The sequence below is a fragment of the Mustela nigripes genome, chromosome 4 (assembly GCF_022355385.1).
Source record: "Mustela nigripes isolate SB6536 chromosome 4, MUSNIG.SB6536, whole genome shotgun sequence".
In the NCBI taxonomy this organism is placed as follows: domain Eukaryota; kingdom Metazoa; phylum Chordata; class Mammalia; order Carnivora; family Mustelidae; genus Mustela; species Mustela nigripes.
Genome location: NC_081560.1, coordinates 162,124,252 through 162,137,481, shown reverse-complemented (window position 1 = coordinate 162,137,481; position 13,230 = coordinate 162,124,252). Strand labels below are relative to the sequence as shown.

At 53.3% G+C, this 13,230-nt stretch overlaps 2 protein-coding genes across 4 annotated transcripts in view; one reads left to right on the top strand and one right to left on the bottom strand.

The window, feature by feature from the left end:
• CRTAC1 (cartilage acidic protein 1) overlaps positions 1 to 8,378 on the top strand; it is a 150,196-nt gene extending 141,818 nt beyond the window's left edge. For 2 of the 3 annotated variants that reach the window (XM_059398289.1, XM_059398290.1), the window contains one exon: positions 7,781 to 8,377. In XM_059398289.1, the coding sequence (XP_059254272.1) occupies positions 7,781 to 7,917 (137 nt within the window). In that variant the 3' untranslated portion in view covers positions 7,918 to 8,377. Of the gene's footprint in view, positions 1 to 7,780 lie in introns of all 3 variants that reach the window. The other variant, XM_059398294.1, reaches the window with a different exon arrangement.
• Positions 8,379 to 8,991: 613 nt separating this feature from the next.
• Positions 8,992 to 13,045, bottom strand: GOLGA7B (golgin A7 family member B). The gene is made up of 4 exons (XM_059397707.1): positions 13,007 to 13,045; positions 12,783 to 12,908; positions 9,255 to 9,407; positions 8,992 to 9,168 (listed from the first exon to the last, which is right to left on the bottom strand). The coding sequence occupies exons 1-4, from the start codon at positions 13,043 to 13,045 to the stop codon at positions 8,992 to 8,994; spliced, it is 495 nt and encodes a 164-aa protein (XP_059253690.1).
• Between the last annotated feature and the right edge of the window lie 185 nt (positions 13,046 to 13,230).

Here is a 13,230-nt window from a genome sequence, read left to right as displayed (position 1 = left end):
GGGGCATTTAACATCTGTACCTTCCTGTCTTTGCTGCCTGTCTCTGCCTGCCAGCCCTCCTGGTGGGCTGCATTGCCCACTCCCCTGACAGGCACATGGGCCAGGGGCACGGAGGTGGTGGAGGTGACCTGCATCACCCCTGCCTAGAACCTCATGAGCCTGGCCTGCCTGCCTGAAGGGGACCCTGGGGCTCAGAATACTCGCTGGAGAGGGAACTCATCATCCTTCTTCATGGCTCCGCGGCAGCCATGAAGGACCTATCACTCAGAATCCGTAACGTAGCCCTCTCTCCCCCGAAAGATCAATCTAAGGGCTAACTCTCCTCCTCCACCCCAGACCTGAGTGCAGAGCTCCTGGGGAAGGAGACAAGCCCGATCAGCTCCCCGACTGCCCACGGGAACCATGGCAGAGGAACAAGTTGGGGCCACGGGGAGGAAGGTAAACCCCATACGTCGTTGCACTGCATTTTCAGGTGCCCTGGCTCAAGATTTATAGGCCTTGAAGGCAGACACGAGAGAGGAAAGAGGGAAGAGAGGGGTCTCAAAGCCTCACCCCAACACAGAATCTGTCTCGTGGGCCAGAATGCCGCATTCTTTCTTAGAGGGCTGATCCAAAATTCCTATGGCCTTCCCTCCCTCCTTCCTTCCATCTGCCTTTAACACCTTCTATTTGCCCTGAGACTCTGGGATCAGGCAGACTGAGGCTTGACTCCCAGACGTAACCCCCCCCCGCCAAGACCTGTGAGTGACCTGACGCCCCTTCCTCTCTCCAAACCTCAGTTTCTTCCTCCACGAAAGGAAGCCTAACAACGCGCAAAGCTGCGAGCTAAAGCTTGCACGGCACGCAGTGCAGCGCCTGACTGATAAAATGCAGATATTATTAAAAAATCTGTCCCAGGCCCTTTAATCTCCTGCTTTCACTTCTAGCACTGCCTGATTTTACAACAATCCATAAGTCATTAACCGGGGTGATGTTAGACCTGTAAGAATCCTTCCCAACGAGACACATCCATCACTCAAATGCAGAGTTCATTTGGGGACCTGGTGCCACAGTATCTTTCCTTTGAAGAGCTCCAGCCCTGTATGTAGATCTGCCCTGGGGAGCACAGGGCTGATCAGTACCCATCCATTCACCTGCCTCTGCCTGTAAATGGTCTGTGAGCATCCATCTCCAGCCAGGCCGCCCTCTCACTCACCTCTGAACCCTCAGTCCTCTCCCGGCACCCATCTTCTCTGTATGCATCCACCTGTCTGTCCGTCCATCCACCCACCCAACCGTGAAGCTCCATTCTCTAGGGCCCCAGACCCAAACTTTCCAGAAAATGTACTCAGCCCCAGGAGGATGCACACTTCCTCCTCCCTCCCTCGCCTCCCAGGACAGGTGGAGATCACGAGCAGAGCCATGAGATCTCACGGCCAGGGCAACTCAAAGCAGCTTTGCAAGCACAGGGGAGGGCTGGGGTCGCTGCCTCTACCCTTTGAGTTAGTCTGTGGCCACGTGCAGTCGAACTGTAGCATCAGGGCCGCTTACAGGTCTGCGTCTGCCTAAGGGGATCTCAGGTCACGTTGCCCCAGGGGCATTTAACATCTGTACCTTCCTGTCTTTGCTGCCTGTCTCTGCCTGCCAGCCCTCCTGGTGGGCTGCATTGCCCACTCCCCTGACAGGCACAGGGGCCAGGGGCACGGAGGTGGTGGAGATGAGTAAGACGAGATCCGCCACCCTCCAAGAGTTTACCAAGGAACGGGGGACAGAGGGAAGAAGGCCATTGCCATCCACAAGTTCCAGTAAGCCATGTATAACATTTCCCCCTTCCGGGGCTTTGCTCAGACTGCTCTCAGGTGGTAGCTGGTCCCCAGTCACTTTTCCATTACAGAAATCGATAACTTGAATTACTCCAAAATAACGAGCCCCATCATGCCTCTGTAAAGCTAATTTTTCTGTGTCCACACTTGCCCACATGCTTCTCCCTAGGTCTGGAGTCTGCCGTTAGGTCAAACGGAGTCTCCCACTCGCCTGGCAGAGTGACACGCTGGCAGAATGAGAGCAGGGTTTGGGCTCTGACACTTAGGTTCAGGTCTTTACTCTGACATTTACTAGCTGTGGGCGCTTGTCAAGCTACCTAACCACTTGGAACGCCAGTTTCCTCATCTATAAAATAAGAATTCAAATATAACCGCCCACCAGAGTGTGAGAGAACTAAATGGAATAATAATGTACATGAATGTTCCTAGCATATATTAGGGAATCAGCAAACCCTTAGATAAGTATGTTTGTTCTATGCAAGAACCTGGAACCTGGCTGTAAGTCCGTAGCACAAGGCCAGTGTATAATGAGGTCCTGGTGTAACTTCAGCAGTAACAGTAATATTTTACTTTGTAGAAATAGATCATCATTTAGAAAAATGCATTCTCCTCCTGCTCTCATTTTGCAGAGGACAGAGCTGGGACTCAGGGTAGCTAAGTGCATGACCTGGGGTCGGCAGACTGTGGCAGCTCTCTGACTCCCTTCCCACTCCTCCACCTCCTCTGCCGTCCCTGATTCAAAACCACAAGCCCCGGTGCAGCTCCAGGAGGCTGCAGGCTAAGTCCTACCATCCAGCAGTCGCTGACTGGCCCAGCCCGTTAAATGGCCCCTTAGAGGAAGAGCTGGGAGCTCGGCACTGTCTGCCCTGGGTGCTGCCAGGAGAATGAATCCTCCCAAAGCTGCCTGAGGAGAGCCACGTGGAAACCTCAGAAGACATTAGGGGACACTTATTTCCTGTAGGCACAGTCTTGGCCAGTTTCTCACTGACTCCTCAAAAACAATTGTTCTCAGCCTTTTCTTAGGGGGTGGTCACATAGCCCTTTACAAATCTGCCAAAAGCCTTTCCCTGATAAAGGCACATGGTTTTGTACATAATGGGGTCAAGGCTCAGAGCTCCTGGGGTAAACCTGGGCTCTTTTAAGATTTTCTTAGGTACCAGGGACCGCCCCTCATTATACCAAACATTGTCCTAGACATCCACAACACGCCCTAAATTACACACACACACACACACACACACACACACACACACAGAGTTGAGTTGAATCACGGTTGACAGTTGACAATGTTGGACAGTGCTACATTTTCTAGATATGCAATGAAACATTAATTTCAGTGTTGTGTTTTCTTTTCCTATTTTGGAGCCAATAAACTTTGGTAAATTTTATTGAAATGTACCATATGTATAGAAAAATACACAAATCTTCAGTGTACATCTCCACGAGTTCTCACAAAACGAGCCCATCTGTGCAGCCAGCACTCTGCTGGAGAAACAGATCATGGGTACCCAGCAATCTCCCCAGACCCCCTTCTGTTCACTATACCCCACCCCAGGGCAGCTGCTCTCCTGACCCCTAACACCATAGATTTGTTTTGCCTGAATTAGAATTTGCTATAAGTGAGGTCATCACGTGTAGTTATTTTGCATCTTGTTGCTTTTCTTAACTTTTATTTGGTTCGCCGACATTTTCAGAGCTCTATGAAAAGGCTCCTAGGCTGTAGGTACTGTCGAAATCAGGGATACTTGACCTCATTTTCACACTAGGATCTCCAGGGAAACTTAAAAAAAAAAAAAAAAACCCTGATGTCCAGACTGCACCCTAGAATAATGAAATCAGCATTTCCGGAGATAGAAACAGAGATCAGCGGTTTCACCTTCTCTCTGGGTGACAGTGATTGCAACCAAGGATGAGAGGCACTGATCTGAGCAATTTTATCAAGTATTAGGACCCCTATTTTACAGCTGGGGAAGGAAACTGAGGCTCAAGAAGTTTCCACCATGTGCTACTCATGAAGCTTGAGCTCCAGTCAGGTCTGACGAGGAATGCTATTTGCATTGCCTTCATCCTTGGTCAAGAGTAAAGCCAAAAGCAGGTGCAGGTGCCTCCTGCCAGACACCTTCCTTAATTATAAGTCTTTCCGGAACTGTGGAGAAGGGAGCCAGGCGTTCCCAGGAAAAAGGAAGAACCCCGTGGCTGGCCAGAAGGAGAGTCACCACCAGCTGGACTCCATCTTTGCCCCACATCTCCTCTGAAAGCTGGTGGAAGCGGCTTCGGGTTTGGGGGATTCTAGGAATATTTCCCAAGCGGCTTTGATTCCAGGGTGCAGTGCTCGATTCTGCCACTCGGTGGCGCAATTAGCTGCTGTAAACCCTGTGGTTTTCACACACTCCAGAGGAAGCTAGAGAGCGGAGTCTGGCGGTAGTAAGGAAGGGAATGGCAGCCCAGAGCTGCCTGGGGGTTCCTGTGCTGCCAGAGGCCTGACAGCGTCCGTTCCTGACTGGCAAGCGGAGAGGCAGAGACACGGCTGCGGCGGGACGCGCAGGAGAGGCCACTCCCCCCTGTAACTGAGCCCACCCAGGAAAGCCAGGGAGGGAGAAGCCACGCCTCACCTGCTTCTCCCCACTCTGCCCTTCACCAGGCTGCCTCTGTGGGCCCCGCAGGTCTGTGAGGGCACAGCCCCACCCCCACTCTCGTGATGCCTAGAGGTACCAGCCCTGGGCTTGGATGATCCAGGCACAGCTCCACGTCCTTACCTGGGAATCTGGCAAATCCTTACCTAGGATGGCTGAGGACCTCAAGCTCTGATAGGGTCCCTGAAGCGGGGTTACTCATCTTCCCCACAGTTTGGAGTCAGCCTGCCTAGATTCAAAGCCAAGCTCTGCCACTTCCTAGTTGTGTAACTTTGGGCAAGTTATTTAACTTCTGTGATCCTCAGTCTCCTCATCTATAAAATGGGAATAAAAGTCCATACCATTGGGTTGTTGTGAGGATTGAATGACTATGTCAGGTCTTACCCTAGTGCCTGGCACAGAGTAAGTGATAAATGTTAGCTACTATTGTTTAACATAACGACTGACAACCTCACATACAGGGCAGAATGAACCTATCCCCGTGTTAAAGAACCATCTCCACTGTGACCACTGCCCACACACCCCAGGTTTGAGCACAGGCAGTGGGCCCAGGCCTCCCCATGGTTCAGGCTAAGGCCCAGCTGCCTCTCCAGAGCTGTAAGGACAAGCATGGAAGCCACCAGAGTCCCTCTCAGCAACCCCCAGAGGGGATCTCCCCAAAGTCCCCACCCTGAGGTTGGAGCCATTGTCCTCACAGTAGGGTGAGACACTCTCTTCGTCCACAGACCTGAGCATGTGATCCTGGCCGCCCCGCAGCGTAAGGCAACTTCCATTGGGATGCCGTCCCCATGGTGTCAGAGTGAGCAGTGGGTCAGGTGGTCTCAGTTCTAGATTTGGTATGATCCCACCCAGCTGTGTGACCTGGGGCAAGTCATGCGGCCGCTCTGGGCCTCCATTCTGCCTCATTTAGATGATCTTTAAATCCCCACCCAGCTCTAGCATATGGATTTACCAAAGCATCTGGCACACTATAGGTGCTCAGTAAATGTTACTTTTATAGAATGCAAGACACAACCCTGCTAGGTTCCAACACTCACATGCTTTTCTAGTCGTTAAAACAGGGTGACTTCTGTGATCCAGCTCCTAACAGTCCCTAAACCCAGGTTAAAGGTTCAAATAATGGGTATTTAATCAATTCATTGCTTTTGCCCGGGGTTTCAGTCAAGTGGTTCCCCCCACCCAAGGCTGCAAACCTCCCATAAAGACTCCAGATTCGAGGATCCAGAATGTAGCCTCCCCATTAGAATACCGACTCCGAGAAGACAGGGTGGGTCCTGCCCGGGTCAGACTCATGCTCCTCCAGGAACATGCTCAGCCCCACCTCCTTGGCATGAGGCGGGTGGGCGGCTGAGCCTCCCCTCGCTGTAGGCCTGGGGCATGGAACTAGCAGCCCACCACCACAGGCGAGAGAAGCAGCACAGAGCCTCAAGCTGGGCAAGTCCTTTTATTGGAAAAAGAAATAATAAAACCAAAGGCCACTGCATCACCTGTGCCCAGCCATCCCACAGGAGAGGCACCGGTCAGACATAAGGCCTGGCCCCACAGTGGGCCAGGGAGGGCATGGGCCGGGCCCAGGGGTCAGGGGACGGTCGGGGGAGGGGCGCTGCCGTGGAGCTCACTGGATCACCACCCTCTTTGGGGGAATCCTTGGACGCAGACCCACCCCAGGAACTAGGCTGCCCTCTGCAACCCCCTGGGTAGGCACCACCCTCCCACAGACTGCTGTCTCATCCAAGAGAAAACCAGGCCCCTCTTTGGTTCTAGAAAGCTCCCTGCAGTGGCTGGTCTTCCAGATGCCCTTTTAGCACCTCCTGCCACCTGAGGCAGGCAGTCGCTTGCTGTCCCTCATCCGGGCATCCAGGCATGGGGGCTGCTTCTTCCTCATTGGCGCCCTGGGCCTTGGCATGCAGAGCCACACTGGCTGGGTGCTTCTCTTCCCTTTCAAGAAAGGAGTTTGCCTTTTCCCCTATAGGTTGCCAACTCCTTTGAACATCCAAGGAGGACTTGCTTATGCAGCCTTAAAGAGCTCCAGAGTCTGGGCGGGCTGAATATGCAGCATGTGTGGCCCTGCTGCCCTGTCATGGACCGGGAAGGCTGGGAGAAGGACATGGAAGGCTCCAGAAGATTGGCTCTCCCAGACCCCCAACTTCTCTTTTGCTAGAATGTACACAGTAGAATCAGAAGATGGGGAGAACTTTGCAGGTGGGGAAGAGACGAGGAAGAAGAGCCAAGCTGGCAGCCCCAGGCAAGGGGCAAGGAGCTTTAGGACATTTATTTACAAAGGGGCAGGCTGGACCTCTGCAGGGAAGCAGCCACAGACCATTACATACAAAGATAAGAGAGGAGGCAGAGGGGCAGTCACTGGCCTGGCACAGAAGGGGAACGGACTGGTGCACTCACACATGCGCACGCACTCACACACATGTATTCACGGGTGTGCTCACACACACAGCTGCACAGCCACACATGCGCTCGTGCACACAGTGCTCTCACGTATATGCACTCACACACGCACCTGCGTGCACACACACTCATTCTCTCATACACCCAGTTTCCAATCTCGAGAAGTTGGCTCCCATCCTGGAGGTTCAAAGCCCCCAAAGCTATAAGTCTCCATGAAGCATTTCTCTAGGCCTCACATAACCTCCCAGAGCCCCAGGCTGTGCACCCCACAGCCAGCACCCGATGTCCTGCAAAATCTCAGGAGTCGGAGGTTTCTTGGCAGGGCCCATGTGGCCTTCAGGCTTTGAGTGGGGGGGGGGGGAGCCATGAGTCTAGAAGGGGTCAGGAGGGGACTGAGTGGCTCCCATCTCCCCAGACCTCAAATCCAGTGGAGGCAGGTTCACAGACAGGCAGAGCCCCAGCAGTGGCACCAGAAAGAGCAGACACTGGGAGACAGCCACCGGGAGCAGGACCCTGGGGGCGGGGGAGAGTCCTGGTGGATGTGGGATTTGGGCTGAGGAATCATGCGGGATAGGAATTCTCTCTGGGACCTGAGCCCCGCCTCCGGGGTGTTGGGAGTGGAGAGGCAGAAGAAAAGGGCTGTCCAAATCGCGTTTCCCACCAGGTCCCAGCCTTCCCCTGGAAGATCTGGCTGCGCCTGACCAGACCTGACTCCTGGGGGAAATGCCAGATCAGGAAGTGGGCCGTCCTGCCAGGGGCGAGGGGCAGGAGTGCGGGAGGGGCCCCGGGAGAAGGGCCCGCAAGGACACCAGGCCAGTCACCCTCCCTCCCGCCCCGGGGAGCAGAGCGGGGGCCCAGAGAATGACTCAGAAGCGGGTGCTCTGGTAGCGCAGCCGCCGCAGGTCTGAGAGGCCCTCAGTCCGGCCATACACCTCCCTGCAGGGACTCTCGGCCAGTCACCGGGCCCCCGCCCCGCCGCCCCCGCCGCTGCTGCCGCTGCCCGAGCTGCTGCCGCTGCTGGAGCTGCCGCTGCTGCACCGGTCCTCGTAGATGGAGATCTCGATCTGCGGCGGCGTTAAGGACGTACGCCCTGGCAGCTGTTGAGAAGGGGCGGACCCACCCGCAGATCGAGGCCAGCAGGGGAGCGGGAGGCCCGCCGGGGCAGCTTCCCAGATAGCAAGGAGGGCGGATGGCGGCACAAGCCACTAGACCCCGCCCGCCGCGCTCCCGCACGCAAGGACTCGGGGCATGTGCACAGCCACCCCGAGGGCCCTGCTCCCAGCTGCTCCTGCTCTAGTGGCCCTGCGGGAGCGGGAGGACTTCGGTGTTCTGCTTTCAAAGCCTCACTCGCCTAGACTCCAGCGATGTGGCCTTAGACGGGTCATTTACCGTGTTACCTATTGATCGGTAGTAAAATGGTGGTGATCCTACAGTCTCGGGGTTTGCCTGGGGCTGGACTGAAATCACGCATGTAAAGCTGTAAGCACAATGCCCGCTTAGGAAAGGCTCAATAAAAGGCAGCCCCTCTCACAGGGCGAGGTGAACAGAGGATCCCGGTGTTTGTGTTTTCTTTACTCTTTTCCTCTCAAGTTTCTAGCAAAATTTATTTTTTAGCAATTTTATTCAGGTTGCTAATGACTGAGGGCGGGATGTGTGCACACAGTTTTCCAGACGAGCAGACATAAAACCCAGCCCTGGACCAGCCGCCCATCAAGATTTCTATTTTCCTGATCTCTGGAAGGGGGACGCCAGGAGGCACACACAGGAGTCCATGAGACTGCAGGCATGTCAACGGATGGGAGATCTGCCCACTCCCTGAGGGGCAAACAGCCTCAGAGCGATGTGTGGGCCTGGGCTCCAGTCCTGGCTCTGATGTCCACCAGCTCGGTGACCCTGAGCCAGTGATTGAATTTCAGTGTGCTCATGGATGAGACAAGTAAGAGTCACCCACCTTTAGGGAGAACTGCATAGTTTTAAAGCAGCTAATATGGTACCTGGCATGTGTTGAGCAGTGAATACATACAGCTGGATAAAAGCAAACCCTGAAATTCACAAAGGGCATTGATACCTTGTGGGGGAAGGGAGCGGATGACCCATGAGGTGGGGAATCCTAGGAAATCCCTGAGCAGAGGTCCCTACGGTGGTCCCTATTTCTAACACAGGGCCTCACCAGGGACCCCACTGGTTGGCAACTCCATGCCCTTACACAGTACAGCCAGGAAGGATACAACCCTCATCCCGCGCTCCACGGGGTCCGTGAGCAGGAGGCCTCGAGGGGCGAAGATCTTCTCATTCTGCTCCTGGATGTAGCGGGAAATCTTCTTGAGAACCTGCAAGGAGAGGGGCCAGTGGAGGATGAGCGAGCAGCGGGGGCGCCCTGGGGGCAGGGATGCAGGGCAGTGGGAAAGGGAGCCACCTTCTCGTAGTGGGTCTCCATGCAGAGGAAGATGAAGTAGGCCGTGGCACAGGCCAGGCAGCCCTCGAGGTAGGAGCTGCCCCCAATCTTCTCGGCCTCTGCGTAGAAGCTGTTGAGGGTCTTCACAGTCTCCTCGAAGAGCTGCCGCTCAATCTGGAGGGGGAGAGGGACAGGGAACCATGTTGAGGTCAGCCTCCCTGGACTGTGGACAGTCCCAGGTGGGAGGGAGGATGGCAGTGGTAGGCCCAGGCTGGTAGGGGGAGATGCCCAGAGGCAAGACCAGAGAAGGGGCAGGTGCCTGTGGAGCACTGGACTGGGAATCAGGAGACCTAGGGTCCGGTCCAGACTCGACCATCCACTAGCCATGTGGCCTTTTGCTAATGACTTTACTACTCTAGCCTCAGTTTCCACGTCTACAAAATGGAAATAAGAACGGCTGCTTGGCCTCCCTTGGAGGCAAGAAATTCCCACCATATCACAGATGTGAACATTTTCTGCAGGGGCTCAGGCAGGAATCCTAGTGACTTTGTCACCCTTCCCATTTTGATAGCTGTGAAAGCGCCCAGGTCCTAATTGGTAGGGGCCCCCCATGTTTGAATGGGACTCCAACTGCCTAAGACTGTGTAAGACCTCAGGAGTGTCTCTCCAGGACAGGGCACTTCCCTCAAGCTAAGAGGTCACAAAGCACACAACAGCCTTGTGTGTTTGCACAACTGTCCTGCCTGCATCAATAATCATAATAGCTAACATTAAGCACTTTCTATGCCTTCTATTTTTAAAAAGCTTATATACATGTATGTGTGTGTGTATTTGGGGGTTTTTTTTAGATTTTATTTTTTTATCTATTTATTTGATATTTAATTTATTTATTTGTCAGAGAGAGAGATCACACACACAAGCAGGCAGAGTGGCAGGCAGAGGCGGAGAGAGAAGCAGCCTTTCCACCAAGCAAGGAGCCCGACACGGGACTCGATCCCAGGACCCCCGGATCATGATCTGAGCTGAAGGCAGCGACTTAACCGACTGAGCCACCCAGGCGTCCCTAGATCTTATTTATTTGACAGAGAGAAACAGCAAGAGAGGGAAAACAAGCAGGGGGAGTGGGAGAGGGAGAAGCAGGCTTCCCACGGAGCAGGGAGCCTGACACTGGACTCGATCCAGGACCCTGGAATTGTGACCTGAGCCAAAGGCAGACACTTAACAACTGAACCACCCAGGAACCCTAAAGGCACTTTCAGATAACAATATAGCATTGTATGTCAATTATTCTTCAATTAAAAAATAATAATAAGATTTTTATAAATTCATCTGGCAACTGTAGATCAAATTAAGCTATTGCTGGGGCACCTGGGTGGCTCAGTCATTTAAGCATCTGACTTCGGCATAATCTCAGGGTCCTGGAATAGAGCCCCTTGTCCCGCTCTGTGCTCAGCAGGCAGTCTGCTTTTCCCTGTCCCTCTGCACCTCCCCCTCCCTCTGCCCAACCCTCTCCTTCTGCCCCTCCCTCTCCCTCTAGCCCCCTCGGCCTCTCTTTGCTCAGGCACCCTCTCTCTCTCCCTCAAGTAAATAAATAAAATCTTTTTTTTTTAAGATTTTATTTATTTATTTGACAGAGAGAGATCACAAGTAGGCAGAGAGGCAGGTAGAGAGAGAGGAGGAAGCAGGCTCCCCGCTGAGCAGAGAGCCCATCCCAGGACCCTGGGATCATGACCTGAGCCAAAGGCAGAGGCTTTAACCCACTGAGCCACCCAGGCACCCCAATAAATAAAATCTTTTAAAAATGAATTAATCAATTGCCTCATCTGAAAAAAAACTTTGCGAAGTCTAATCTTTTTTAAAATTTTTAAAATAAATAACACAATTTCGTGCATTTTTTCACTTTCAGCAGATCAAAGCTCGGCTCTGCGGTCCAGGCTGCCATCATCTCTGGACTCTTAACTAGTCTCTCTGCCCCCAGCCCTGCTAAGAGAGCCTGTTAAAGCCAGAGCTTGTCACAGCTCTGAAAAAGAGCTTCCAAAGCCATCTCATCTCTCTCTAAGTAAAATCCAAGAGGTTCTTACAATGCCTGCTAGGCCCTGTAGGGCCTACAGGGTCTAGCCCTGCATCCCCTGAGCCTGCCTCTTACTCTCCTGCCCCACCCCCAGTCCCCACTCCAGCCACTCGAACTGCCCTGCTGCTTCCTGCAAATGCGCAAATCTTTGTGCCTGTGTCCTTGGATGCAACACTCTTTCCCCAGATTCCCCCACCCCAGGCTCAGGTCTCACTTTATCTCACAGACCTCCCCCACCACTCACCTCTCCCCAGCTCCTCCAGCCCTGTGATTTCCCCCCTTATTTTTCTAGTATTGGTCACCCCCGGAGCTACTACATTATTCTTCATACCCTCTAAGAGAAAACTCCGAGACTTCACTTCTAGACGCCCCATGCCTCACACAGAGCAGTTGCTCAGTAAATACTTGAGTGAACTTGTCCAAGGTTACACAGGACCTGAGACTGTGCTCTTTGATACATAACCCTACACTACACATAACCCTACACTAGATTAGAAAGTCATGCTCCAAGTTCAACAAGTGTCAAAGTGTCTATAGCTCCATTTTTTACATTCCTTGGAACACCCCTTTTCCCACTCACCACTGTAGAGGATCAGAACAGTCCATCACACAGGTTAGGGACCTTCCACCCCCAACTAGGACAAAAGGTCTCCCCAAGAATAGTCAGAAGCTTTGGGGTCCCCAGTCACTGTCCCTACACAGATCTGGAGTAAATGCATAAGAGAAAATTATGCTCTACCCCAAGAGTCCCTATGCCCCAAAGGACAGGCTTGTCCTTTGATGAGATGAGGAGCGTCATAGATCCCTAAAAGTTAGTTAGGGATCGGATTAGCAAAAGGCAGCCCGGCCCCACCTTCCCAAGCCCATTCAGATGGGCCTGGGCTGCTGAGTGGAAGGGCCAGGGTCTGCCGCCACCCTCCAAAGGGTGGACGACAACCCCAGGCCAGTTCTACAGAGGCCTGGGGGGAGGGCCATACGCGCCATCCCAAAGCCAGAAGCAAAAGCCAGCAGCAGGAGCTGACCCTTGCCAGGGGCTGGTGGTCCGTGAGACACGCAGGTAGCTGAGTCTGGAGAGAGAGGTTGTGGACAGAGCCCTTGGTTGATGACCTGGGCATCAGGATTTTTTTAAGCTCTGCAGCTAGGGCTGAGAACTGCTGCTGAAGAGGGGAGGCAGCCGAAGCCACCGCCATCTCAGGACTAAGGAGCGCAATTTTGTTTAACAAGCTCTCTGGGTGAGTCTTGTGCTTCTGACGTTTGGGGGATGCTGAACTAGGAAATGTGAGGCCTTCCCAGTTTTAACTTTTCATGCGGGGACGGCAAGACAATGTCAGGGACATGGTTTAACGCCTGCATGTGAAGTGACTGAACAAGTATTGTGACACATGTTAGTTTTATCCTGGAAAAGAAATATGTCTGATTAAGTCCTCGACTCCCTCATGGCCTGTGTTCCAAGTTGAGGGGGAAAAAGTCATCCTCACCCGGCTGTCCAGCTCTGGGGGGAATTTGGTCTGGAACTGACAGATGGTCCCATCACTGTAGTCTCTCTGGATAAAGACCTTGGTGGCCAACGAGGCACTTCGCCGCAGCTCCTGCAGATTATGGACCTGAGAAGGCACACAGGAGACACACACTCAGGGCAACGATCCATCTAGGTTTGTCCAAGACTGGGGGTGGGGGGTGGGTGTCAGGATATGGTTCTTACAGCACTAAAGCCAAGAAAGTTCCCAGCAAACCAGAACATTAGCCAACCTACCAGTGCTCCAGGAAGGCCACGGGGAAGCAGGACTGTGGAGCATATCAGACAAGACACCTAGGCTACCCCAGAAAGATCTAGAAAAAGCCTGAAGCCAAAGAGTCAAGCAGACTTGAGTAGGAAGGTCAAGTAGTAAAGGTAAGTACTACAAACTTGAGTAGTAAGGTCAAGTA